This window comes from Calidris pugnax, unplaced genomic scaffold (genome assembly GCF_001431845.1).
Source record: "Calidris pugnax isolate Ruff unplaced genomic scaffold, ASM143184v1 scaffold225, whole genome shotgun sequence".
In the NCBI taxonomy this organism is placed as follows: domain Eukaryota; kingdom Metazoa; phylum Chordata; class Aves; order Charadriiformes; family Scolopacidae; genus Calidris; species Calidris pugnax.
The window spans coordinates 6,382,182-6,408,329 of NW_015091072.1; the positions used below are offsets into that span (position 1 = coordinate 6,382,182).

Here is a 26,148-nt window from a genome sequence, read left to right on the forward strand (position 1 = left end):
GCCGGCCCTGCCCCCGGCCGGGCGTGCCCCCCTTATGTAATGCCTTTATGTAACCGGCCGGGGCCTAGGCCTGGGCTCTCCCCTGCCAGGTGGGCGGCCGACTCGGCTCCTCCTTGTGTCCCCCCTCGGGAATGGGGCTTTTTGTTGTTGTTTAAAAATCGAGAGGCCGGTCGTGCCCTCAGAAACTATGTTTTGGTGTGTCAGCCACGTGCCCTCCTGGGTGGGATGTGGGAGAGAAGATGCCTGTGGGGAGAAAGGGCTCCCGCCTTGGCCTTTCAGGAGGAGAGTCTGTCCCTGTGGAGGGGAGCTTTGCCAGCAGACAGGGAGCCAGGACCATGGAGGAGGCAAGGCAGGGCCGCCTTGGCTCCAGCAGCACCTCCATGCTCTGAGACGACCTTCGCTCCATGGCCGCTTGGCAGCGTGAGGTGCTGCCTCGAGAAGGGCCTGTTCCCAGGGTGACCCACCACTGCTTGTGCCTTGGGCATGAGGTAACAGTGTTTTATTTGGAGGGCTTTGGCCTCCCCAGCTCCTGCTGCTCTCTCACAAGCATGGCTGTGGCCCTCTCTGCCACCCCGCAGGAGCTGCTGGATGTTTCCTGAAGCCCCATGGCCATGTGCTGAGCGAGGGCAGTGGTGTTCCCGGCTGGAAGCTGTGTCCTGAGCTGGCAGGATGGCTTATCCACCTCCAGGAGCAGAGGAGGGAGAGCCGTCAGCTGTAAAACGGAGAGGGAATAGCGAGATGTGGGCACTTGCCTCCCTGTGCAGCGTGCTTGCTGCGTGATTCGAAGCCACCGCTTCTCTTTGTGCCTCAGTTTCTCTGTCTGTAAAACAAAGGTGGTAATTAACTACCTGCTTAGTGTTCCTCTGAGGCTTAATTCCTCACGTTTACAAAATTTTCAGAGGTTTTGGATGGAGGGAGGCATTGGGAGCTCACATGCACTGTGCTTATAGCCTGTTGTTTCAGGCTCCAGATCCTCATGCTTTACTTAGATGACCTCTGCATCTCAAAATTGCTTCAGTGCTTTTCCCTACAAAATGAGCCTCTGCACTGATTTGTTTTGAACTAAAAACTTGCACATTTGTTTGCTTTTCAGACAATTCTATTACATTTCTGTATAACTCTCTCTATTCAGAATGCTACAGCCTTGGTTAGTATTTGTCAAACGGAGCTCTGACTGTCTAAACCACTGGGACAAGTTTCATTTTATATGTCATCAGTAGGGGCAGAATGAGGAGATTCGTGCTTGGCCTATTTGCTGTAACAGTCTCAGGGCCATTGCATCAGAGTCAAAACAAGGAGCAGCTTGTTTCCAAACAAGAAGCATGGAGGAAAGTCTTCTCTGGCTCCTTCCCTGTAAGGGAAAAGAGAGGAGAGAGGGGGGTGTGGGGGGGGAAAGAAAGTTATCTTTAACAGATTCTAAAAATGCCTTTTCCCAAATATGCAGTCAGTCCCTTCAAAGGTCTCTTTGTTTATTTTCAGGAAGAAACCCAAGACAGCTGAAAACCAGAAGGCGTCTGAGGAGAATGAGATTACTCAGACGGGTGCATGCAGCGCCAAGCCGGGCCTTCCCTGCCTGAACTTTGAAGCTGTTCCGTCTCTGAGCCCGGCCCTCATCCACTCACCACATTCACCAACAAACCTGCACACACACACAGGGTCATCTGATTGTGAGTACACCATCAGGCTGCTGGGTTGCGCCGGGGTTCTTGAAAACACGCTCCTTACTGCAGACCAGGTTTTCCAGTTGGATGCTCTTTCCATAATGGCACGAGTGGGACTTAGTTTTGCCTTGTTTGCGAATTGCCACTGAAACAGAGCATTTTGCGTTAAGGTCATGGTAATGCAATCAGCCAGATGAAGCTGAGAGCGTGTTGTTGGGCCAGGCTGCTGCTTCTTATGAGTTAAAAATGGAAGAGCTCTCAAGCATGTCTCTTTCCAACTGGAGCTGTAGTTACCCCTCTCCAGGTAGTCACATGTTTCTCATTACCCAAGCATATCTACTGACTGGGGGTTTTCAGCCTCTGCTATATTGCAGTGGGAGAAAACAAGTGTCTGGCTCTGACACCCAGGATTGTAAGGGGTTCCCATGAAGAAAGAGGAGATTTTTGTGGAGAGGATCAGTCTATGAGAGTCTGGAAAATCTTTGTAGACCTGTGTGGTTGTACCAGGTTAAGGCCCTTGCTTTGAGTGCATTCACTTTCAGATTACTCAGCATGGGTTAATTGGCCTTTTAAAAATGTTCTTTTCCATTTTGCCAAAAAATACAAAAATAAAGGAGAGAATGATTAAAACTGGATTTTGGAAAGTCAGAACTTACCCTGTTGGCTCTTCAAAACTGTCATTCCACAGGCTGGAAGGCTCTTGTGCAAGAATTTGCAGGGTTATGTGAATCTCATCACCCACTAGTTTTAGAATATATAGTTTACCTTTTCTGTGGTGGTTTTAGGATGTTGTAAAATTTACAAGGAGGAAAAAAGGAGAAAGAAAGATGATGACACCAGGTTTCAAGAGCTCAGAAGCCAACCAGGTTTTGCAAAGGACTATAAAAAAAAATCAGGGCATGACAGTAAAAAATCAGATTAAAAAGTATGTATATCCTTTTCTTTTTTTAATTTAAAAATCCTGCCTTGGGGCCAAGCTTGGAAGCAGACGGGTTATAGGGATCATCGCTATCAAAATCACTTTAGCTGCAATTCATTCCTGTTGCCTTCTGACTTTATTCATTATGAGCTTCTTCTAGAGATCTTGATTTTAATAGAGCTGGTAAACATTGGGGAGACTTTCCCAAATCTCACCTGGTGATTTGGGGAGAAGAAAGAGATGTGAAACAATTGAGCAGCAGGCAGCATGCAATTTAGTATATAAAAGAATTCTCTCCAAATTGGAGATGTCAGGGTCTTTGTTAAAACTGGGGTACAGTTTTGTCTTGTAATGTTTCCTGAAAACAAAAAGCTTGTGAAAAGATGCAAAAAAATGAGCAGAACAACAGGAAAAAATAATCCTTATTTTCAAACAAAGAATCCCTTTATCCCATTCACAAAGATGAAAGAGTTCATTAGTAAATGGGATTTGAAACCTCACACTGATGTTTTTTGACAGTACAAATGGAAACCCATGAAAGCAACCTTAGGACAGAGGCCAGCAGGGGTTGTAGGGAACTTGGAGAATGAACTCCTGCTTTTGATTTCTGAGGTGGCCAAGTTCAGGGGTGAGGAATATTGGCAGAGAGCAGTAGAGGGAGGTGGAGCCTGCTGCTCTTCATGCTCTACCTGTTCTGTGGACAAACAGAGTCTTTTAGACCCCAAAGCTTTTAATGTCCCCAAATCACCTTCCATTCCTACTAAATTCACAATACCGATATGAATAAGCTGCAAGCCAAGGTTAGATGCTCTTTTCACACTGAAGTTGTTCTTTTCAGAAAAGAAGTTTAATAATAATTTCCGCATTAATTTTGTCCTATCTCAGGAATTGTTGAAATTTAGTTCCCAAAATACAGTTAGAGTTCTGCAGAAATTCAAGAAATGCTAAGACATCTTGTAGTGCTGATCTCTGCTAGTTGATTCCATGTGCTTTGAAACCAATGGAGAAACTTCCATTGTTCATGATGGATTATAACCTTTATCAGGCTGTATTTGTTCGGGGTGGTATGCATATAATTAGTGTTTGGCATGCCATTGCAAAATAGCAATGCCAGTTTCTCACATGAACTAAAAACAAGGCATCATGAATAATTACTGCATATTTACTATAGCTATCTCCTGTGTTATGTGTTATTTTTTTTAATATTGCCTCCATCATTCTTGCTGTGATACACTAATTAACCCAAGAGCTTAATATTTGTGGCTCCCAACATTTGAAAAATGGCTTCCCTATCATTACAAACCCTTTCTTACCTCTTGCCTCCCCTACCTTTTAGACTGATGCTTTCCCCTCACCCTAAAATCCCTCCCTTTGTCCTTCTCTTCCCCTCCTCTCAGAGCTACATTGCCACATCTTTTTTCCTCTCAACTTTTGGACCTGTGGTGATGCTTTACTTCTTTGGGCCAGCAGCACTTCCTGTCCTTCTCTCTACCTTCTAGACGTTACAACATTGCTTCTCCTCCCTTGCCCAGACCACCATACTGCCTCTACCCCCACAACTGGGCAGATTATATTTCATTTTCAAAGAAATAAAATATTTACATTTTCATTTTCATTCTGGTGGGGAGTTTTCTAGCGGATGGTAAATAATTTAAAAATACTTAAAAACTAGGATTAGACAGGAAATTTGAGAGGAATTTTTGTTGAAAATATCAGAGTCACCCAGAAAGAGTCAGCATGGCAGGGTATATCAATTCTTGGAAAAATGCACTGATGTACAGATGGTTCCATAAGCCCTTATTCATGTATCTGGAAAAAAAGACTTGGATTTTATGGGCCACCTATTCAAATCAGTTTGAAATCTTCACTGACCATTTTGCATGCACAGTCACTAGTGCTTGGCAGAAAACAACACCACATATTTATTATGAGAAATATTCAGAAGCCAATCTACTCTAAAAAATCAGGGTGCTTTTGGAATGATTCAGATCAAAATAGTTTTTCCAAGCATAGGAAATAAAAACTCTATGATAGCCATCTGCTCCTCAGCTGTAAAAGGCAGAGGTGAAGAAAGCCTAAGCAATAGTTTGAATGCCAGTCTTACTGAATCGAGTACTTAGCAGAAAAATCCGAGTAAAGTCATATGTGATGCACAACTTCATTTGGGGCTTAATTCTGTTGTGTAGTACATTCTACATGCTATTTCTGATGCTGCTTATTCACAATGAAATTGTGTTAACTTCTGACCGTTGTAGGGTCAGAAGGACCCTTGGGTCCTAGATTTCTGCATTTGAATATTATGATGTATTTCCAGGACAGATGAATACCTGAAGCAAAATCCAGAACCTAGGAGGCATTGTGTCCAGTTCTCTCTTTCAGTCTTGGGAAATGCTAACTCACACAATGCCATTGGAGAAACAAGTTAGAGGAAGAGGTACTTCCTGAGGTAGCTGTTTTCATGTAGGACTTGGCGGATAAAAAGTACCACTTTGAATTAATTTGGAATTAAGTCATAGAGTGATCTGATAGAGCTCCAAATGAATTGTACCTCTAGCTACTCAGCTGTCACAAGCAGATGTAGCTGCTTACCCAGACAAAAGGTGTTTGTGCAAAAAAGCTACAAGGACAAGCATGGAGGCACAGGTTCTGGAAAGGTTACAAGGAAGCAAAGGAAAGCATAGGAGATTTGGTGCTATTTGCAGTTTTCCTCATACTTTCTTTCTTATAGATAGAGAATGGACAAAGTTGGTAGGGTCCTAGTTTGAAGTGCCTCAGGTAAAGCTTCTAAAGATTTTGCTGAGAGGGAAGGAAGTCATCAGGACTTGGCTGTATTTAAACTGATTTGGTCTGTATAGACCACTTACTTCAGGAGCCCTTCAGAAAGCATCTATAACTATATATGTTTTGCAAGTGCCAAGAGATAAGATCATTTTGGCAGAAACTTTCATGAGTTCTCAGAGATACAATCAGACAAAAACTTCATTCAAGCTCTGATGTATGCATCTTAACAGATGTGTCCAAACTCAAAGGAATCCCATGGGAACAGTGCAACTGAATCTCTTTGTCTCTATTGATAGTTATAAGAGTTATTCTTAGACATTGGATGGTCCATCTGTGAAGGAGTTTGTGCCAGACAAGGGAAAAGCAACATCTTTGCAAGGAGTTTCCATGAGACTGAGAGGCAGGTTGGACAATCATTGGAAAAACTGTTGAAGCAATTTTTCTGATTTTAGAGAACACACAATTCTTGTGGAGACCTGAGATTCTGGTAGGGAAGGAAAGTTGAGGGGGAAAGTGAGGTATAGGTAATTTTTGAAAAATCCATGAAACAATTATTGGCAAGGCATTGACATGGGGAAGGACATCATAAAATTATGTTTTAGCAAGGGACTGAGGAGTTTTTATGCATTAAATAGAATGCATGTTATAAAAACTGTTGGTGATGGACCACATCTAAACCCTTTGCCCATACATGCTCAAGTGATGTGGGTGACTTGGTGCGGTTCCAGCATTTTTTAGCTTTCACAGGATGGGAACTTTGAGGTAGTCCATTTTCTTTTTCTCCTTCTAAGTCCTGATTTTTGAAGCTTGATAGCTTTCCAGCATAATGGGGAAAGGCAGAGAGGGAACCTCACAAGGTTCCTGAACTCCACAGAGCATTGGGAGTGGATGTGGAAACTCTGAGCACCTAGGGGAACCCATCGTTCCCTTCCCATGAATCAACAAGTTTGATTTGCCTGGGGCCAATACAGAGGCTAGATGGATCTGAAGGTGGTTTGGCCTCATCTTTCTGATTTAGGTTTCCTGTGTTTCTCTTTGAGGTTCTGTGGCAGGAAGAGAATAGTTACATGCCCTTATGGTCTTTCCTCTGCCTCTGGAAATTTGTGACTGTAATTCCCTATGAATTGCTCTGGAGCTTTCAAATGATCTCCAAGCTCAGAGGGGAGGAGGGGGGCCCTGATTCTACCAGCTTCCTTGTTTGCAGAGGCAGGCAGTATGTCTATAGTAATTCCATCTGTATTTTTGCTAATCTATGTATGGTATGTGTTAGCTAATACTGAGTATTTTTAGGTTGTTTTTAGTGACCTAAGAAATGATGTATGTTTAGATATCTATTTTAGAAGATGCAATAATAATGATACAGACCTTTTCTGTAGCAAGCTAAACTGAAAGCAAGGATATCCGTAGTTCTCAAATACTGATGTCACAACACTTAATTATACTTTTGTCTTGCGGAACATTTGAAGTTTTGTTTAGTAAATGCTTCTCTTTTTAACAGCTGTAAGTGGTTTCTATGTCCTGTAGGTTTATATTTCTGTTTGTAAGATTATCAAAGAAATATCAGCCAGGAATGACTTGTGTTTTCATGGAAAGAGATACATGTTGCTGGAATTGTGTAGAGACAGAATTAAGTACAAGTATGTAAAACTGTAAGCTGCGCTCACCCTGCCTTTGTTGAAAAAGCCATCACAATACACTGAAGAATTGGTGGTGTAAAATGTTGTACTGCTGATAGGAACTGGTCTCTATATTCCTAATCAGTACACTAAGTGAGTTTTGTCAGGTTGGTCTCTCGGGCTTTTCTTCTCATGAGAAATGACTAATAGCATATGGTACTTCAGTTATGAAGTCAGTGAGTATGTTTTCAGAAGCAACTGTGTGACTTTGGAGCCTAAGTTTCACTGATGCATAAATCATATTTATAACACATAGATGCTTTAGAAAATTCGTCTAATTATCCTAAATGTTGATTCTCTTATTTGATGACCCTGTAATAGTGGCTTGATGCTAGGTTGTCAATTCTTGTGGTATTCAGTGCCTTCCTTACTGTTCCCCATTTTGAGAACTCTCAGTGATAACATGCATAATTTCAGCTTTGGTTTAAAACAGCTGTGCAAGTTTCTAGCTTTCATGATTTCAGGGGAGAACTTGAAGATATGTCCCCTGTGTATCTATTCTTTTTAAGTACCAGGGAAAAGAATAAAAATTCTTACTGCTCTTTACAGTCCCATAGCTTCCATTCTTAAGATTTTGAGGTGACTGAGTTGATAATACTGTGATATATCTGTTTTTAGGTCTTGCTGCAGCCACTGAGACATACTGTAACTGTCCAGTAAGATCTCTGCAGTCTGAGTTTACCTGTTCCTGTCTTCAGACTTTGCCCCACCATGGATTTTTATTACCATTCTTTAAGTTGTGAGGCCTCCAGTAAATCTTTCCCTTCTATATTGCATGAGCGTTTCAACTCCTTCACTCATTAAGTGAGTGACCAATGAATCCTACACAGCTAGCTGTCACTGTTCGGTGTGTTCAGATGTTCTAGTACTCTTGTTGTTTGGGATTTGTTTCTTTCTTTCTTCATTTTCATATGTGGGTTTGGAGGCTTTTTTAGTAATAGTCTCCAGAACAAGTGCTTTCCTCTTTCCCCCTTGAGCTCGCTTACCTTTTTTCCATCATCCTCCATTCTGAAAATTAAAGCAATAATGTCAAATCCACTGCAGAATTTGCCTCTTTGATTACCTTTACTGCTTTTGTAGATCAGTAGTCTAGCTAACCCGCCAAGTTTGCTCCATGCCTACTTAATCTGTCAATGCACATAATCTACAGCACTTCTTAGGTACCAGTCATTGCCCTGTAAACTTTCTCTGTCCGATGTGTTTGTGTTAAAGACAAATAATTACAATGTTTTTATACTTTTTGTCAGTTTTGCTTTAACTATCCTCTTCACCCTATCTAATCTTTGTTTTACATCTAGCCTGCTACAGTTTATGCTCAGTTCTATTAGTGTCACATGGGCATGATTTCCATGTTTGGAAGGATACATTTTCAGCTTTAATGAACTCTTATACCTTGTTATTTAACCATTGTAGCAGTTTCTACTTCCTTATATTTTTGCTTTTGTCCTTGGTTATGCATATGGACTCTTATAAAGTATTATTAATACCATCTCCCTGCTTATCTTACGGATTTTAATTCCATATCTTTTCCTTTCAGATGCTTTTTGACTAACTTCCTCTTCTTTTTTTCCTTTTAATAGTTGTTCTTCCTGAAGTTGCACATACCAAAATTGCCACTTTATATGATCTGCTTGAAGGATGTCAAACATAATTATGCCAATCATTGTTATTTCATGTCTTAACCACGCATGCAACTGCTGTCATCTCCTCTGTCCTAATCGGGTGAGAAGACTAAACCAAATGTAGTGTTTCCTTCATATGGTCTGGAGAGGGACACTTCATGTAGCAGTCAAACATAAAATATTTTCCACCATTTGATAGATTATTCTTATTTGAAGGAAACTAAAGCAGCTACATCTACATCTCCTTTTATCCTGCTGTGTGTTGTTAAAAACCTGCATAACTCAAAGCTTGCATCTCTTTGCGTGCTATAGAGAGGCACCTTCCAGGCTTTGGGAAACATTGACTGGTGCATTAGTTGCCTGGTTTGTTGTGACTACACAACTCCAAAGTTACGGGTGTAAAAAAGACTCCGTCACCTTCTGTTACTTTTCGTTGCTGTGAACTGTCTAGCATTGGAGCTTTTTGCTCTTTTTATCTAAGCTTCCATGGTCACTTTCTCCTCTTTTCTCTTGTTTACCTGTAGTAAAGTAGCCATGTAATCTTTGTGCTGTGATCCCACTCAATAACTTTAGAACAAGGTAGGGCCAGAGCACCATTCGAATGAGAGAAAACCAAAACAATTCTTGTATTGTTCTCAGCTGAACAAAGAGAGCTCTTTAATTAAAAGCATTTTTGAAGTCAAGCCTTAACATGGTAGTAGCTGAGAACCTGAAACATAAAACCAAGGTACTGTTTAATACCACCTACTAATGTTTATGAAGTGTGCTAGGGGATGCTGTGGGAGAAAATCATTGCATTTCCACAGGAGATGTGGTCTTTCATCCACTCCATAGGTGAAAGTCAGCTGTAAGCCCTTAGAGTGCCACTGAAATCCTTCATTTGCATCAGGGTATTTGCCTCACAGCCTGGTGCGTGCAGACCACAGCAAGGTGTTCTGGCTGGCACTGTACGTTTGGGTTCCTGAGGATTCCAATTATTATTGTTTCTAGAGGGAACACCATTGTGCCATCTTTTCATTTATGTCTTCTGTGACTGTTCTCATTGTCCATGGAGTCATTTACAGGGCTAAAATAGCATGAGATCTAGTCTTGCATAGCTACCACTCAGGAGCTGCAACGTAAAGAGAATTCAATATAAAGAGTTAATCTGTCAGCGTAAATAGTTCCTTGAGGAATTAACTGCACCTATGAAAAAATTATAAAAAAAAAATATCCTAGAACCCCTACTCATCCCAGCTTTGTTGTGTTAAGCACTGAAAGGATCTCTGCCGGGCTGGGATGCACAATATATACTCTGTATCAATCTGTGACATGTGGTGAAATGCTTCTTCTTGAAAGCCCACAAGAGAGAGGTAGTATAAATTAAGAGTAATCTCACAACAGCTATTTTTGAGTTCTTAACCAGTGAAAATGTAAGTGTAGCAATATTGTGCATCTATTAAAAATCTTGAAAGGCTCTTTATAACTAGATGATAGGAGTGATAACGTGTAATTTATTGATGTTACACAGATAGAGAAAAAACCACAAAGTAGCAATTTTTGTGTGAAAAGGGGTATGATAGAGGAAATAAAAACAGAGCAAGGGACTTCTCCCCACAGCCTCATGCCTGTGTGTGCAACCATGTCACTTCAACAAAAATATCTTTTGCTTTGATCTTATGCAGCATTTCAAAACAGGGCATGTTCCCTGTATTCAAAAGTGAAACTCGCCTATGCTCTCTCTAATGTTTTTGGCTGAATAGAGGGTAGAATGTGCCTGAAGGCAGACCTGAGAAATAACTCTTGTACATTGTATTAGTATCACCTGTTGGTGACTCTATGCTTGTGTACACATGTGATTCCAAGTCATTTTCCCTGTGTGGCCAAAAAAAAAAAGGCATTGGAACTGCCAATGTCCATTTAATGCTACAGATGATATCAAGCCACCCATGAATGCTGTTTTCTTGTTTATTTCCTTCATTTATTAGTTTAAAGCATTCTGCCATACATTTTTCTTCTTATAAAAACGAAGTAGGTGATTTTGGAAATAAAATCTGCTTCCAGGGATTGCAGAGGTCTCACTGAGGACAGAAATTTTCCCTATGGCCTTCAGCATCATTGACGTGAGCATGTGCTGTTTCCCACTGATATTTAATTCTGAATTATAAGCAGGCCTGAACACTCATCCTGTAAACTCAAAATAAAGAAGCCACAGTCCAAAACAGTATGAATATCTGTCTCACAATATTTCTCATTCGAAATATTCACCAAAGCACCCAGTTGTACTAGTTAACAATTACCCTTTCACTAATAGATAAAAAAGATAAATGGAAAAAATAACCAAATAAAATCTAGCATTTCCATGTGATAGCTTTCCTCTACTCAGGGCTGAGACATAGATACTGGAATAGATAAAAGCATCCTTTTCCCAGCCTTGAGGACTGGCATTTACAGTTTTTCATGCATTCCTTGTTTCTCCCATCAACCAGTAGTTCTGTGACCAGAACACAATCTTCTACATTGAAAGGCCTTTCTCTATCTTTATAACTAGATGATAGGAGTGATAACGTGTAATTTATTGATGTTACACAGATAGAGAAAAAACCACAAAGTAGCAATTTTTGTGTGAAAAGGGGTATGATAGAGGAAATAAAAACAGAGCAAGGGACTTCTCCCCACAGCCTCATGCCTGTGTGTGCAACCATGTCACTTCAACAAAAATATCTTTTGCTTTGATCTTATGCAGCATTTCAAAACAGGGCATGTTCCCTGTATTCAAAAGTGAAACTCGCCTATGCTCTCTCTAATGTTTTTGGCTGAATAGAGGGTAGAATGTGCCTGAAGGCAGACCTGAGAAATAACTCTTGTACATTGTATTAGTATCACCTGTTGGTGACTCTATGCTTGTGTACACATGTGATTCCAAGTCATTTTCCCTGTGTGGCCAAAAAAAAAAAGGCATTGGAACTGCCAATGTCCATTTAATGCTACAGATGATATCAAGCCACCCATGAATGCTGTTTTCTTGTTTATTTCCTTCATTTATTAGTTTAAAGCATTCTGCCATACATTTTTCTTCTTATAAAAACGAAGTAGGTGATTTTGGAAATAAAATCTGCTTCCAGGGATTGCAGAGGTCTCACTGAGGACAGAAATTTTCCCTATGGCCTTCAGCATCATTGACGTGAGCATGTGCTGTTTCCCACTGATATTTAATTCTGAATTATAAGCAGGCCTGAACACTCATCCTGTAAACTCAAAATAAAGAAGCCACAGTCCAAAACAGTATGAATATCTGTCTCACAATATTTCTCATTCGAAATATTCACCAAAGCACCCAGTTGTACTAGTTAACAATTACCCTTTCACTAATAGATAAAAAAGATAAATGGAAAAAATAACCAAATAAAATCTAGCATTTCCATGTGATAGCTTTCCTCTACTCAGGGCTGAGACATAGATACTGGAATAGATAAAAGCATCCTTTTCCCAGCCTTGAGGACTGGCATTTACAGTTTTTCATGCATTCCTTGTTTCTCCCATCAACCAGTAGTTCTGTGACCAGAACACAATCTTCTACATTGAAAGGCCTTTCTCTAGAAACATGAAGGGTATAAGCAGTGCTTTTCCACAGGCAGCAGCTCTTCTGCAGAAGTCAACCATTTCTGACTGCACCCTTTTCCTAACAGACTGCTACAAACACTCCCTGTAGAGGATTCTAGCTTGAATAGAAACCTTCTAAACAGGTAATTATCTTAAGAGGTTTTAATCTATATTTTCCTTTTAACCAAAGCCCACAGGCTTTCAGGCTTACTGTATTTAACCACACTCAAACTGATAAGCTTTTCCTCCTTGTCTTTCTGCCTGGGGGAAAAACCTAACAATGCAGGGCAAACGTGAAAGAGTTCATGGAATAGCAATTGTCTCTTCTGGAGACATGTTTTAATATATTTGCACCTATTATCCTTCTAATTCATTCCTCCTCCAGACTCGGCTCCCATCTCCAACTCCAGTCCCTTCTCCTCCCTAAACAATGTTTCTGAGAGAGGATATAGTGAGTTTATACAGTCCACCACAGCGGGATGACCAAAAGCAATCCCTGTTCACTTTCCTGATGGGTATTCAGTCTGAAGTACACTATTGGGATTTAAACAAGATCCCCTTAAAGATGTACCTTAAGAATATCCAGATGAAGATATTCTGATGACTACAGCAAGCTTTCAATCAGGACCATGGAATAGCAGAATAAATCACCTTGTTTGCCTACATTTTTCTGAAAGTTTAGTCTTTCTGTTTCCAAGTGTCTCCCTGTTCTTTGTTTGAGTGGGGAGCGTTCACACCGTGACTTCACTGGTATTGCTGACCCATCTCATCTCTTCCCTGTTCAGTGGCTCTCTTGGTGTAAGCTTGCTAGCGCAGTGTGCCCCTTTTGAGCAACTGCACCTGGCACTGTGAAGAAAAACTAGCAATAGATGCACCTCGATTTTTAAAGAGCCAAACTGCCATAAACTTATAGCCAGTTAAAACAGTTGGGCCATGATGGAGCTTGGCAGGATCGTGCGTGAGCTCTCTGGGAGCAAGCGAGCGCGGTTGAAACAGTTTTCATGTAGAACATGAAAATGTTCCCTGCTGAAGGAGGGACGAGCACAGCCTCGTTTCTCTGCCTAGGAAATATTGCCATCATGTGGCCACGTTGTTTTCTCTCTTTGCAATTACAAGAGGGCAGTTGTACAAACAGTTTTCTCCCTTTAGGTTTTAAAAAAGAACATTAAAATACTCTTTGGTGATCGTATCTTTAGCTAATGTAAATAGGTTACAGCTGGCCGGGTAATTAACAAGCTTGTAATGGTATGGCCAGCCTGTTGAAACCCCCGTTAATGCAGCTGTGACAACAGCTCCAGCGGTTCTTCTTGTTAAGGAAGTATATATTGCTTGGAGGTGTTGGAGAAGCATCCCCCATCAATGTAGTCTGTGTCTATGCTAGAGATATGGGGGCATGGCTGTAGCAGCAGGGGGTCTGCAGACAAGAGTTGAGCAAGGAACTGAGAGAAATAGAGTGTGTGTACGTATGCCAGTGTTTACAGTGGAGGTATATTGGACTGGACTCCAAATATGTGCGTGGGAATAAGAATGGCTTTTGAGTATACCCTCTTTACTCTAAAGTATCTTTGGAGTTCCTAAAATAGCAAGAATACAAGCTGGAGTGACAGTGGGAAAAGTAAATGGTTTGGCTAAAAATGGAGTATTTCTTTAACTTAAAAATAGGTGAATGTGCTGTAACACTTTGAAGTCCTTGGTCACCAGATTGGTATGAATTGGAGCTAGCTTTTACCCGCTGTTTTACAGTTTTAAGAAGGATGCTCACCATAAGGAGGCATAAAGAATCAAGGCACTAGAGTAGTGTGAGAGGAAGCTTCATTTTTGTAAGCCTGGACAACAAAATTTGAAGAGACTTATGGAGTTAATTCTTGATCTTTCTGTAAGATTCTGCATTCCTTTATCAAAGGAATGCAAACCAATGTAAGATTAATTAAGGTGGGCAGTCCTTGTTCTGCACGTGAAACAAACTGAGGCACAAACATTGCCGCCTGCAAATTGTAGAGCAAACAGGATTAGTGCTGACAGACTCCTCCCTCAGACTTTCAGATGAAGCAAAGGAAGATGATTGACTGCCTGCTCCCCAAGCGTGTAGGCTGAAATAGAGGCTTCTATGCTTGACATTAGGAAGTTATGCCCACAGGATGTAGAAGTAATCTTTATGTACAGAACTCCTGTGGTTTAGTCTTCAGTTTCATGTAAAATGGATATCTCGTCATTAGGTAAATGCTAAACAGGACAGGGCAATTAACTCAATAAATTGTCCATAGGAAATTTGCTGAACATTCTGTAGTCTGCAGAAAAAGCATGTCTCCTGAACAAAGTTTAAGCAAGCTCTTTCTTATTAGCCATCTACTCGATATGTTTGCTCCTTGGAGAATAAGGTTGTGTTTGTGTGTGCATGCATTGCTGTCTTTCAAATAAACGTAGTTATTAGACTATGAAATTTAGAGAAGTTTGACAGCTTTCAGAACGCAGTGATTCTTTCTTCCATAGAGTGTATTACTGACACATTAATAGATGTTGTGCTGGTAAAAATACAGTACTTCCTGTTAAATGTAGACTGCTACATATTTTGATTCTAACAACAATCTGGTAGGGTTAGGGCAATTCGTGTAGTGTCATCTGGTGTTTGTTTTGGATAGATATTATAGAAGGAGATACTCATTTTCAAGATGTTCAAGCAGATGATTGGGTGAAAAATCCAGCAAACCTTTAAAGCAACAGAAAGCAAGGGCTGCTCCTGGTCAGATCTCCTGCTGAGGATACAAATGTTCTTCTGTGTTCCTGAAACTCCATACAAGCATTTCCTTTTGCAGGCCCCTACTCAGAATGAGACCAAATATTCAGGAGAATCAGTCTGAGCAGGATTGGCTAAATCGGCCTCTCTAGCATCATTGAGATATACTGAGAAGTCAACCAATACCAGGTTTTCAGGGCTTGAATTCAAGTCACTTCTTGAGTGGAAAAAATGATGCTGCACTAAATTTGGTCCCAGAGAGTTGGAACCTGATGCAGGACTAATTTTGTATATGGAAACACTAGGTATGAATTTTTTCTCCGTTAATCCAGGTTTATTTTAGAGCAACTAACTTGAGAACAACAGAAAATAAAACTTCATCACTAGGGATAAATCAGAGCATTGAAGCTGAAGAAGGCACCCATGGTTATGGTGCTAAATTTGGAACAGGGGACACTAATGTATGGAAATGAGAAAACTTCATGTGGAAATTGTGGGACTATAGTAGCTTTCACATGTTATGATGGAAATGCTGTATTTCAACTGAACTGTCATGTTTATGCAAGAGTTGAGATTTTAATTCCAAATTAAGGATTCTTTACTGAGAGATGCCTTTCTCAAGGAAAATCTGTGGAGTTTTGTTTTGGTAACAGGGCTTCATTTGCTTGGTTTTGTTTATTCTGCAAGGTCTTTAAAGTGTTTCATATATGAAGTGTCGCAGGCAACTGTTTCATTCATCTAACTCAGCTGAAGTACTTTTTTCACTTTAGGACACTGCATGTTAAGTGTAAGAAGGACAAACTGGACAGAAGACAGAAGAATATAGGAATGAGGAGAGTACATATAACCAGTGAGAGTGACTGGGAGACCTCAGTTTGTATTTTCTAGAAAAGATAGGTCTAAAGAAGTGGAGCACCTTCTAATGTATGAGAGAATGCTATAAAGAGGAAAGTGGTCAATAGTTCTCTGTGTCTGCTGGAGGAAAGGGTGAGTTATTGATTTCAAAGTTAAATTCTAGGAAAATTTTCTTGCTATAAAGATAGTAGACAGTCTGTCTGGGGAGGGAGTGAACATGCCCACATTGTTGTTTTTTTCAAACGTTAGACAAATTTCTGAAGAGATAGTGTAGGTAAATTGTTCCCAACATGAGGAAAAGGAATAGACTAGGTGACTGCCTGAAGAACCTAATGCATCCTTTTGATACAGCCAGCAGGCAGTGGTCATCCAACACTTGATGTGGAGACCAAGGACTGGATATTTCCAAAACTACGCATGGTAGAGGGAGAGAATAAGGAGTAGATGATAAGGCCCGAGAAGCTTGTCAGAAAGACAAAAATCAGGCTAGTTCTAGTTAATCTTGTCTAAGTATCAGTGAGATGGGTTGCCAAACCATTTTCTAAATACTACTGCAGAAAACTGAGGCAAAAAACGACCTATATATGTCTCAGCAAGCCTACTAATACTCAAGGGTATAAGATGATTATTCTCTTTGCCCCGTAAGTATAAAAGCAAGTGAGGTTCACTCTGCTAGTTATTCCTGGGAAAGACCACACAGTAAGTTTCCAAAAAAGAGCTTGGATTTGGGTGTCCGAGGCAGTTTTGCTTCAGGTGAAGCGTATGCACTGAGCTACTGTTTAGTTGCAGTAGCTGTGGTGGTTTCATCATCACCGTGTTTCTAGAAATGGTAGTCATTACTGTGCAATGAGCTTTGAGATACTGTGTTTTTAAAGGACACTAGAGAAAATCAAATTCTGTGATATCGTCCAGTTATGAGCATTAAAGCTGTCAGCATTGACTTTGCAGAAAGGGACATCTAGTGGCTGTACAAAAAAAACCTCACTAAATACATTTTAAAATGTACAATGTGGCCATTTGTGTGTGACTTATGGTTTTCAGTATTCCATACGTCTTTGTAGCTCTGCTACATCATGTGTTTGCTGGGATCATTTTTTTATGTTTTTGGCAAACAAAACAATCCCCTTTGCAAGCCATACCTTTCTAGCTTTATGGGGGTGTATGTGTGGTAGCTTTGGCAAATAGAAAAATGCCTTCAAGCCGTGCTGGATGTACCTCACTGCTGCACTTCCACATTTTCTATAGCATCTTCCGGGAATGCACTGCCTGCTGTTTCCTTCTGCCATTGCCTTCCCCTTTGGTACTGTACTTGGAGACATTGTCATTGTTATTGTCATGGTAAAATCTACTTTCTTTTGAATGCCCATAGCATAAAAGTCAGCAGGAGGGGTGGATGAGATTCAAGGAAACACTAATCTAAGCACTCAGTCATGTATTACACAACAAAAGTTTTTTCCTTTCCCATCCACGTTGTGCGCCTTCTTACTAGTTGAGGATGAATTCCATGCATGTTTCTGTGAATAGCCTGACAGTTTAATCGGTACATTTGCATATGGGTAAACGGAGCTTTTTTCAAAGTTGCACAGTAATATGTTTCACCTTTATGCCATGCCAGCTTCAAATTGCATCCCAGGAGGATTGCAAATGTGCATAATCTGTGCAGTTGTCTGGGCTTTTTTCTTTTCTTTTTTTCCTGCTTTTTTCTTCTTTCTTTTTTTTTTTTTAGTTATTCCTGGGAAAGACCACACAGTAAGTTTCCAAAAAAGAGCTTGGATTTGGGTGTCCGAGGCAGTTTTGCTTCAGGTGAAGCGTATGCACTGAGCTACTGTTTAGTTGCAGTAGCTGTGGTGGTTTCATCATCACCGTGTTTCTAGAAATGGTAGTCATTACTGTGCAATGAGCTTTGAGATACTGTGTTTTTAAAGGACACTAGAGAAAATCAAATTCTGTGATATCGTCCAGTTATGAGCATTAAAGCTGTCAGCATTGACTTTGCAGAAAGGGACATCTAGTGGCTGTACAAAAAAAACCTCACTAAATACATTTTAAAATGTACAATGTGGCCATTTGTGTGTGACTTATGGTTTTCAGTATTCCATACGTCTTTGTAGCTCTGCTACATCATGTGTTTGCTGGGATCATTTTTTTATGTTTTTGGCAAACAAAACAATCCCCTTTGCAAGCCATACCTTTCTAGCTTTATGGGGGTGTATGTGTGGTAGCTTTGGCAAATAGAAAAATGCCTTCAAGCCGTGCTGGATGTACCTCACTGCTGCACTTCCACATTTTCTATAGCATCTTCCGGGAATGCACTGCCTGCTGTTTCCTTCTGCCATTGCCTTCCCCTTTGGTACTGTACTTGGAGACATTGTCATTGTTATTGTCATGGTAAAATCTACTTTCTTTTGAATGCCCATAGCATAAAAGTCAGCAGGAGGGGTGGATGAGATTCAAGGAAACACTAATCTAAGCACTCAGTCATGTATTACACAACAAAAGTTTTTTCCTTTCCCATCCACGTTGTGCGCCTTCTTACTAGTTGAGGATGAATTCCATGCATGTTTCTGTGAATAGCCTGACAGTTTAATCGGTACATTTGCATATGGGTAAACGGAGCTTTTTTCAAAGTTGCACAGTAATATGTTTCACCTTTATGCCATGCCAGCTTCAAATTGCATCCCAGGAGGATTGCAAATGTGCATAATCTGTGCAGTTGTCTGGGCTTTTTTCTTTTCTTTTTTTCCTGCTTTTTTCTTCTTTCTTTTTTTTTTTTTATTTTTTTGAACTAGCAAACGCCTATTCATTGCCCATCTGGGTAAGAATGGCCTTTGCATTTTCACACCCATTCTTTCCTATATGGTTTGTGAATACCCCTCCAATCAGAACTTGCTTCACAGAAAGGGGACAAAACCATTTTACAGGAGTTTCTCAGAATAAGTCCATTGGGATCTCTACATCATGTTTACTGGACAAAAAAAAAAAAAGAAGGGGGGGGGGCTTAACAAAGACCACTTGAATTTCACAGAAAGGTTCCCACTGTCTCGAGTTTAAAAGAGTGGCAGGCCTGAGAAGAGCCTGAGACAGCAGGCTTTTTCCTGAGCCAGGCATTCTGTGCCGTGACAAGTAGGTGAGTGTGCGCGTGTGTAGCTGGGTCTTGTGAAGAGCTGACACGCTTTCTGGCTTGTCCAAGGCTCTCGTAGTCTTTGTCAGAATGTGGCATTTACTTTAGAATCTAACCTGCATTGGCAAGTCCACCTTTTATGAGGAGCATCACCTCTGGACTTTCAGCTTAGAACAGCGTGGAGTAGAGACCACGAAACTTAGCTCTGGGCAGTTTCCTGCAGAGAGGGAGAGGAGCTGCATGGGACAGCAGTATTTTCTACAGACCAATCTCTGGAATTTGTTAAATCTGCATTTTTATACTGCTGTGGTTTGCATAGTAGCATCTCTCAAGCTATTGCAAATTGTTTGGTTGCCTGCATTTTGGATACCTGGATAGGTGTGTTTTTCAGTGTTGAATGTCAAGGAAGGTAGCCTAGAAGAAACATCCTCAAAATCTATATTAGCTTTTTTTACCATCTGTTACATGTCTCTTCTATGCAGCCCTCTTGGTTTATTCTTAAGGAGTAAATTTCAGTTGTTTCTCAGTTGAACAAGTGGTAGATGTTCCAATTTCATTTGAAGAAGCAAAGAAATGAGGATAGGATTCTTTTTTTAAGGGAAATCTCTGTTATACCAGCAGCAACCAAAACGTACTCCGTGCCTTTTGTGAAGTGATTCAATTTACTTTCAGACCAGTTCCTACCCTCAAGATGCATCCAAGACCAGTTCCTATAAAAGAAATATTCACATCACTCTCATAAATGCATACAGACCTCTTTTCTTTAGCCTTGATTAGCCCCAGCTGGCTGTTTTGATCAAGTTAGCTAATGACCAAATGTGTTGTGGCTACACAACTCTTGCTTCGCACAGGTAGGACCCAAGAAAGGCTGCTGAAACTTCCAGATGAACCTTGCCCTTCCTCCTTTCTGTACATGATTTATGGATAAGTGGCAGAATCCATTTTCGCAAGAAGTCATCCAGTCTCATGGTACATATCACACCTTTCTGGAAAGGATTTGTCCCAAGGATGCGTTTTTCAGAGTTCCATTCACAAAATTCACTTTACCTGCCAAGGTGCACAGGAACAAAGTAGATTTCTTTGCATCTGCTCAAGTCAAGAGACGCATCCGTGGCATCTCTGGTATTTGTGCAATATTCCACCTTGCACATGTGCAAGGCAGGATTTTTGTTTTATTGAGTTAGACTGCTGCATATTTCTTCTTCTTATCAAATACCTCATTTGACAAAGCAGAACATAAACCAGAGGTCATTCCCTTTTCCAGAAGCACATCTCAAAGACATGTTTGCATGAAAAGGGAGTCCTAAGGTCAAACCAAGTAGTGATTGATACTTACTGGTGGAAAGTTTTCTGGCATACTAATAGGCAACCAGTCAAAAGCAGATGCAGATAAATGGGTAGCTATGCAATCCCTTGCCATGGCCTACAGTAGGTCTTGAAAAGAGGTGTCATCTATATATCATTAATTTTCCACTCTTCTGTTTCCTCACCAGTACAAGGCTTTTACCTCTTCCTTTAAGATCAAGGATTCTGACTTTTTATATAAATACATTTTGAATCCTTGTGTGATTTGACATGTTGGGAAGGGAAGCATGTGGAACTGCCTGAGAGGCCCCTGGAGAACGACTGTCTGGAAGAAGGAGGGAATGCATCTCTTCTGTACATTACTTTGTGTAATAATAGTTGCAGTGTCCTTGAAGGAAATTCTCCCACATTCTAAGATGTTTTCCAGTCCTATGATCAGTCTAATCAGAGGATGAAACTCAGGTTTCCCAGCGGAGTTTATGAACAAGATGAAATTCACAACCTCCATGATACTGTTAGTGGTTTCCTCCTTGTTTCTGCTATGGGAGCATCTCCCCAGTGTTGTAATCTCACATGGAAATCAGTACCCTTCTGATACTGGTGGGTTTACATCTATTAACATCAGACTTCTTCAGACAGTTTGGCCCTGTCGGGATTTCCAGTTCCTAACCTTTGTGCTTGCCTTTCATCATTCAGCTACTTCAGAGAATTAAAATAACCATCTTTGTCCAAGCTGGTTTCTGTTTGAAACACCAAAATAGAGGGTGCTTGAGATGTCAGGAGTGGATAAATGAGAAGGAAAAGGCAGAGCAGGGAGGACACCACATTTTCCTGCAAATTGCAGTGAGTAGCATTCCACTGCCTGTGTATGAGATGTAAAGCACCCTTTACGCTGGACCAGAGGGACATAGTTGGGCTAAAAAGGCATGTATATGAAGCCACTTTCAACACCATTTATTTGCTCTGTATATTTCTGTTAGAACAGACAGTGACAATAAGCTAGTTTAATTTACTTGTGCTTCTCTACCAAATTTCTACTTTTAGATTCTCACACATTAACCAGTAATTGGGGCAAGAGGGGTTGTAGCTTTGGTAGGAATATTCAAGACAAAGTGCCTCGAACACTACTGGTGATTATGCACTACTTTTCTCTGCATACTTTTCTGGGAACTGAAGTGATGCAGGTACTACAAATGCTATAAGAAAAAAATGTATTAATAATATTTTATTTGTTTACCACTCAAAGGGCAGTTGGTTCTTTATTGTTAAAAGGTGAAACCATAGTTTCTGCCCATCAAAATCTAAGTAGTTGAAAAATGAGTAAAGAACAGGAAAGGAAACAAAAAGGAAACGAAAAAGCATTAAAACCAAGCAAGCAAGATGGAGATAAGGAAAAGTGGATCAAGAGATAAAGAAGTTCCTTTTAGTCTCTTGCAGAAATTAATTTTAAAGGTTATGCTGGCTCTGTACCCAAATTGGTTAGGTGCTTTTCTAAACTGTTCTCTATTTTGATTATTCAGCCAAACTAAGACAAAGTCTCTCTTAGAGTAAATGTCTGTAGTTTTCCAGTTTCTGTCAAGTAAATAACAGCAAGAGAACATTTGTTTTTATATGATGGCATTCTGGTGCCAGTCAGAACTTGGGATATGCTAAAAATGAAGGGGACAGCTCATGTTCACTTTGTGCTTTGGGTTCTTTATAGAGGACTGTTTGTCACTATTGGGTAGCAAATGTTCTAAACCACAGCCCCAGACAAAACTATGCGTGGGATTTTAGGAACATTTACAGCCTAAATCTTGAACCAGATTTTGATTTTACAAAGTGACTGCCAGGGTTTTTTTTGATGCAAGTAACTGTATTATAAAACGCAGAATCCAAATTCCTTAAAATACTAACATCACATCTTCATATAGAGTCTTTGCATTAACAGCTTGGTGTAAAGGGTCAATAAAGTAAGAATATGATCTTTTCTGGCATAGGTCCACATCCAAACAACCTAAAATCCAGCTTTAATCCATGTGCTCAGTGTTTACAATTGGCTGGCTCTCGGCTTTTAAAAGTCACATAAACTGATAGGAAGTCCAAGGCCCAGGAATGTGGTTGGAATTTAGGCCCAGCCACACCTGTCTTTGTCTGGTTTGTCCAAAAAATTAGAACTTCAGCTTCTGCAAATGAGTAGCAAGTTTACTTATAGTCTTACAGAGATGCTGTCTTCTTATCCATGCCTTTGTGTGTAATTTTTACAGTGTAATCTGTTTTGTTTACCCAGTGGGCAGTCACCTTCGCCAATGCCCTGACTGCGGCTCTGCAGAGGACCAGACTCAATCTGTTGGTGTTTGTTTTTTTTTTTGTCACCTGCTTTGCTACAGGTAACATCAGTTGCAAGGGGATGACAGAGCGCATTCATAGCATCAACCTTCACAACTTCAGCAATTCTGTGCTCGAGACCCTCAACGAGCAGCGCAACCGTGGCCACTTCTGTGACGTGACGGTCCGCATCCACGGGAGCATGCTACGCGCCCACCGTTGTGTGCTGGCGGCTGGCAGCCCCTTCTTCCAGGACAAGCTGCTGCTGGGATACAGCGACATCGAGATCCCCTCCGTGGTGTCAGTCCAGTCTGTGCAAAAGCTCATTGACTTCATGTACAGCGGGGTGCTGCGGGTCTCGCAGTCGGAGGCCCTCCAAATCCTCACAGCTGCCAGCATCCTGCAGATCAAGACTGTGATCGATGAGTGCACAAGGATTGTCTCGCAAAATGTGGGAGAGGTCTACCCAGTCATTCAGGATTCTGGCCAGGAGACACCCAGGGGAACACCCGAATCAGGCACCTCGGGGCAGAGCACCGACACAGAGTCTGGATATATGCAGAGCCATTCACAGCACAGCGTGGACAGGATCTATTCGGCCCTCTATGCCTGTTCCATGCAAAATGGCAGTGGGGAGCGCTCCTTTTACAGTGGAGCTGTGGTCAGCCACCATGAAACAGCCCTGGGGCTCCCCAGGGACCATCACATGGAAGACCCCAGCTGGATTACCCGGATCCACGAACGGTCACAACAGATGGAGCGGTACCTCTCCACCACTCCAGAGACCACACACTGCCGCAAGCAACCACGCCCTGTCCGAATTCAAACCCTGATGGGCAACATCCATATTAAGCAGGAGATGGAGGATGACTATGACTACTATGGCCAACAGAGGGTGCAGATCCTTGAGCGCAATGAGTCTGAGGAATGCACCGAGGACACTGACCAAGCAGAAGGCACTGAGAGTGAGCCCAAAGGGGAGAGTTTTGACTCGGGAGTCAGTTCCTCCATTGGAACTGAGCCTGATTCCATGGAGCAGCAGTTTATGGCTGGTCTGGGCCGGGATGGGCAGCAAGAACCTTCTCAAGCAGATCAAAATGATGTCCCTGCTGATGGCACTCAGCCGCAGCAGCAGCAGCAGCATGTAGATGCCAACTCTTCCTCGCCAGAGAGAAGCAATGACGTTGAAATGGACAGCAAAGTGCTCACAGTCAATAACAGCACCGAAAAGGGGGCTTTGCAGCCTTCTGTCAACACAACTGTTGCCCAACCATTGCCAACCACACAGATCTACTTACGCCAGACAGAAACCCTCACCAGCAATCTGAGGATGCCACTGACTCTGACCAGCAACACTCAGGTCATTGGCACAGCTGGCAACACCTACCTGCCTGCCCTTTTCACCACACAGTCTGCTGGCAGTGGCCCTAAGCCTTTTCTCTTCAGCCTGCCCCAGCCTTTAGCTGGCCAACAGACACAGTTTGTGACAGTGTCCCAGCCTGGCCTGTCAACCTTTACTGCCCAGCTGCCAGCCCCACAGCCCTTGGCCCCATCTGCGGGCCACAGCACAGCAGGTGGGCAAGGCGAAAAAAAGCCTTACGAGTGCACTCTCTGTAACAAGACTTTCACCGCCAAACAGAACTACGTCAAGCACATGTTTGTACACACAGGTAAGAGTGTGTCCCTTTGGTTTATACACCAAGCCAGAGAAAGTTTGACAAACATGGTCTAGGGTTCTGTTTCCCAACCTGCCAGCCCCCAGCACAAACAGGAGGGGGAGGTTATCCAGGGAGCTGGTATCACTGAACACCTTCAAGCGTACTGCGTTGAAGTTGACCCCCTGCAGAAACTTATAGGTCCCTTAAAGGGACCTGACTGTGCATGGTGCAGAAACAAGCTCTTTTTACTCAGAGTAAAACAGGTCCTGCACCCATCCAAGGAAATGGTAAGCATTTGTTGTCCCCTGCAAGCTGACCAGGCAAAATTAAGTAGAAGTGGCATGAGGAAACTGTAATAAGTCATTAAAGAAAAACTATATCTCCTAAGAAAGGACATCCCCTTGTAAGTTTGGCAGGTGCAGAGGTTTAAGTTTGAGTGATGATGGTTGGCATGAGTTTAGGGAAAGTGCATTCCTGGTGGAGTTGCAGCAGTAGCTCCAGGCCTGGGTGTTACACACACTGCTATGTGTTTTCTGAATCTCACATATTCCTATAAGAAGGTAGATATGAGTTTCTTTCAGGAAGTTTTTCTGTACTTCACTGAAGCTGATGGGTGTAATCCCCTGTCTCTTGCCAAGTCAGATGTTTCACAGAAACATAGGGCTCAATGAGAAAAATGTAAAAAAATACATGTAGAACACAACATCAGCACCCTTTTTCTTTAAAAGTGCGACTGCTTTAGTATATGGTCTTTTGAGATTACATAGGTAACATGATTTACTCCTGAGCCCAAACTGCCTTTTCTAGCTTTGTCAAGTGATGAGACTTCAAAGCAAGGAAACGCTGTATCTCACATGGAGAAACTGTCCTGGGTTCAGGACTAAATTTTGCTTGCTTTAGCCCTCAGGTTATTCTTATGTCGGAGAGAAATTCTACTTTAGAGAAAGAGTAAATATTTCTCTCGCCAAGCAGTGGTTTTGTTAACGTCAGGTCTTAAAATAAATGCTCGGTTTGTGATAGATGAAGTAGAACCTGGAGATATTGCCAAAGGTATGGGAGGAATGTAAATCATGCCTCCCCACTGTATCCAATAGATTTCATTTTCATGTATGTATGTGAACTTTTAACTTCTGTTTATCTATCACTTAAATGAAGAATTCCTCTGGACATCTGAGACAGACATGTAAATGTACATATAAAAAAAATGTAACTTCTCAGGTCTGGTAAAAAATATATGATTGTGAGGATTAAGAATCCTAAATCCCAAGATTACCGTTTGTGTCAGTTTATGTTCCCCATCTTTCTGTTATGGATGAGTAGCTAAAATACTACATAGATAGTGTTGTGTTAATGAGAAAAATATCCCCTTCAGAACACTGTCAAATATATCTGTTTGCATCCTTGTTCTAAAACCTAGAAAGGCTTTTTCACACATAACTTCACTGAGATTAGATGCTTTATTTCCCCTACCCCCAACTGTGCACTGCATTTGGTATTTGGAGTCAGATAAAGAGTAATATTGGAAGACTTGATCTAAAATATTCCTAGCTACTACACATACAGTCAACGAAGGAAATTGGTAGGCATCTCCAGTCGTTAATTAGTAGTCTATTTGTGTGGGTCTGAGAACGCCCAAAATAATGAACTATGATGGAAAGGAAATATTTCAGTAGGTAAATGATTTCAAAGTTCATTTAGGAACGAAGTGGCTCCTGGAGTGTCTGGCAGAATAATTGCACCTTAGCCAAAAGAGGGCAGAGCTTCAGAAAACCCTTCTGAAAATAACCTTTATATGTACAGCCTCAGAGAAAGCATGTCTGCTACCTTGTCTAGTGCTGGACAGGATCATTATGAAAACTGAGAAGAGACAACTGTTCCCACTGTCGGGATGACTTTCCTCAGACCTGTTAAAAGAAGCCAGGCAAAG

The 26,148-nt window shown here is 41.4% G+C and overlaps 1 protein-coding gene across 1 annotated transcript in view; it reads left to right on the top strand.

Moving 5' to 3' along the window:
* Positions 1–1,590: 1,590 nt before the first annotated feature.
* The window catches only part of ZBTB20 (zinc finger and BTB domain containing 20), a 28,468-nt gene continuing 3,910 nt past the window's right edge, over positions 1,591–26,148 (top strand). The window contains exons 1-2 of the mRNA XM_014957122.1: positions 1,591–1,667; positions 22,626–24,233. Of these exons, the coding sequence (XP_014812608.1) occupies positions 22,646–24,233 (1,588 nt within the window). The 5' untranslated portion in view covers positions 1,591–1,667; positions 22,626–22,645. The remainder of the gene's footprint in view (positions 1,668–22,625; positions 24,234–26,148) is intronic.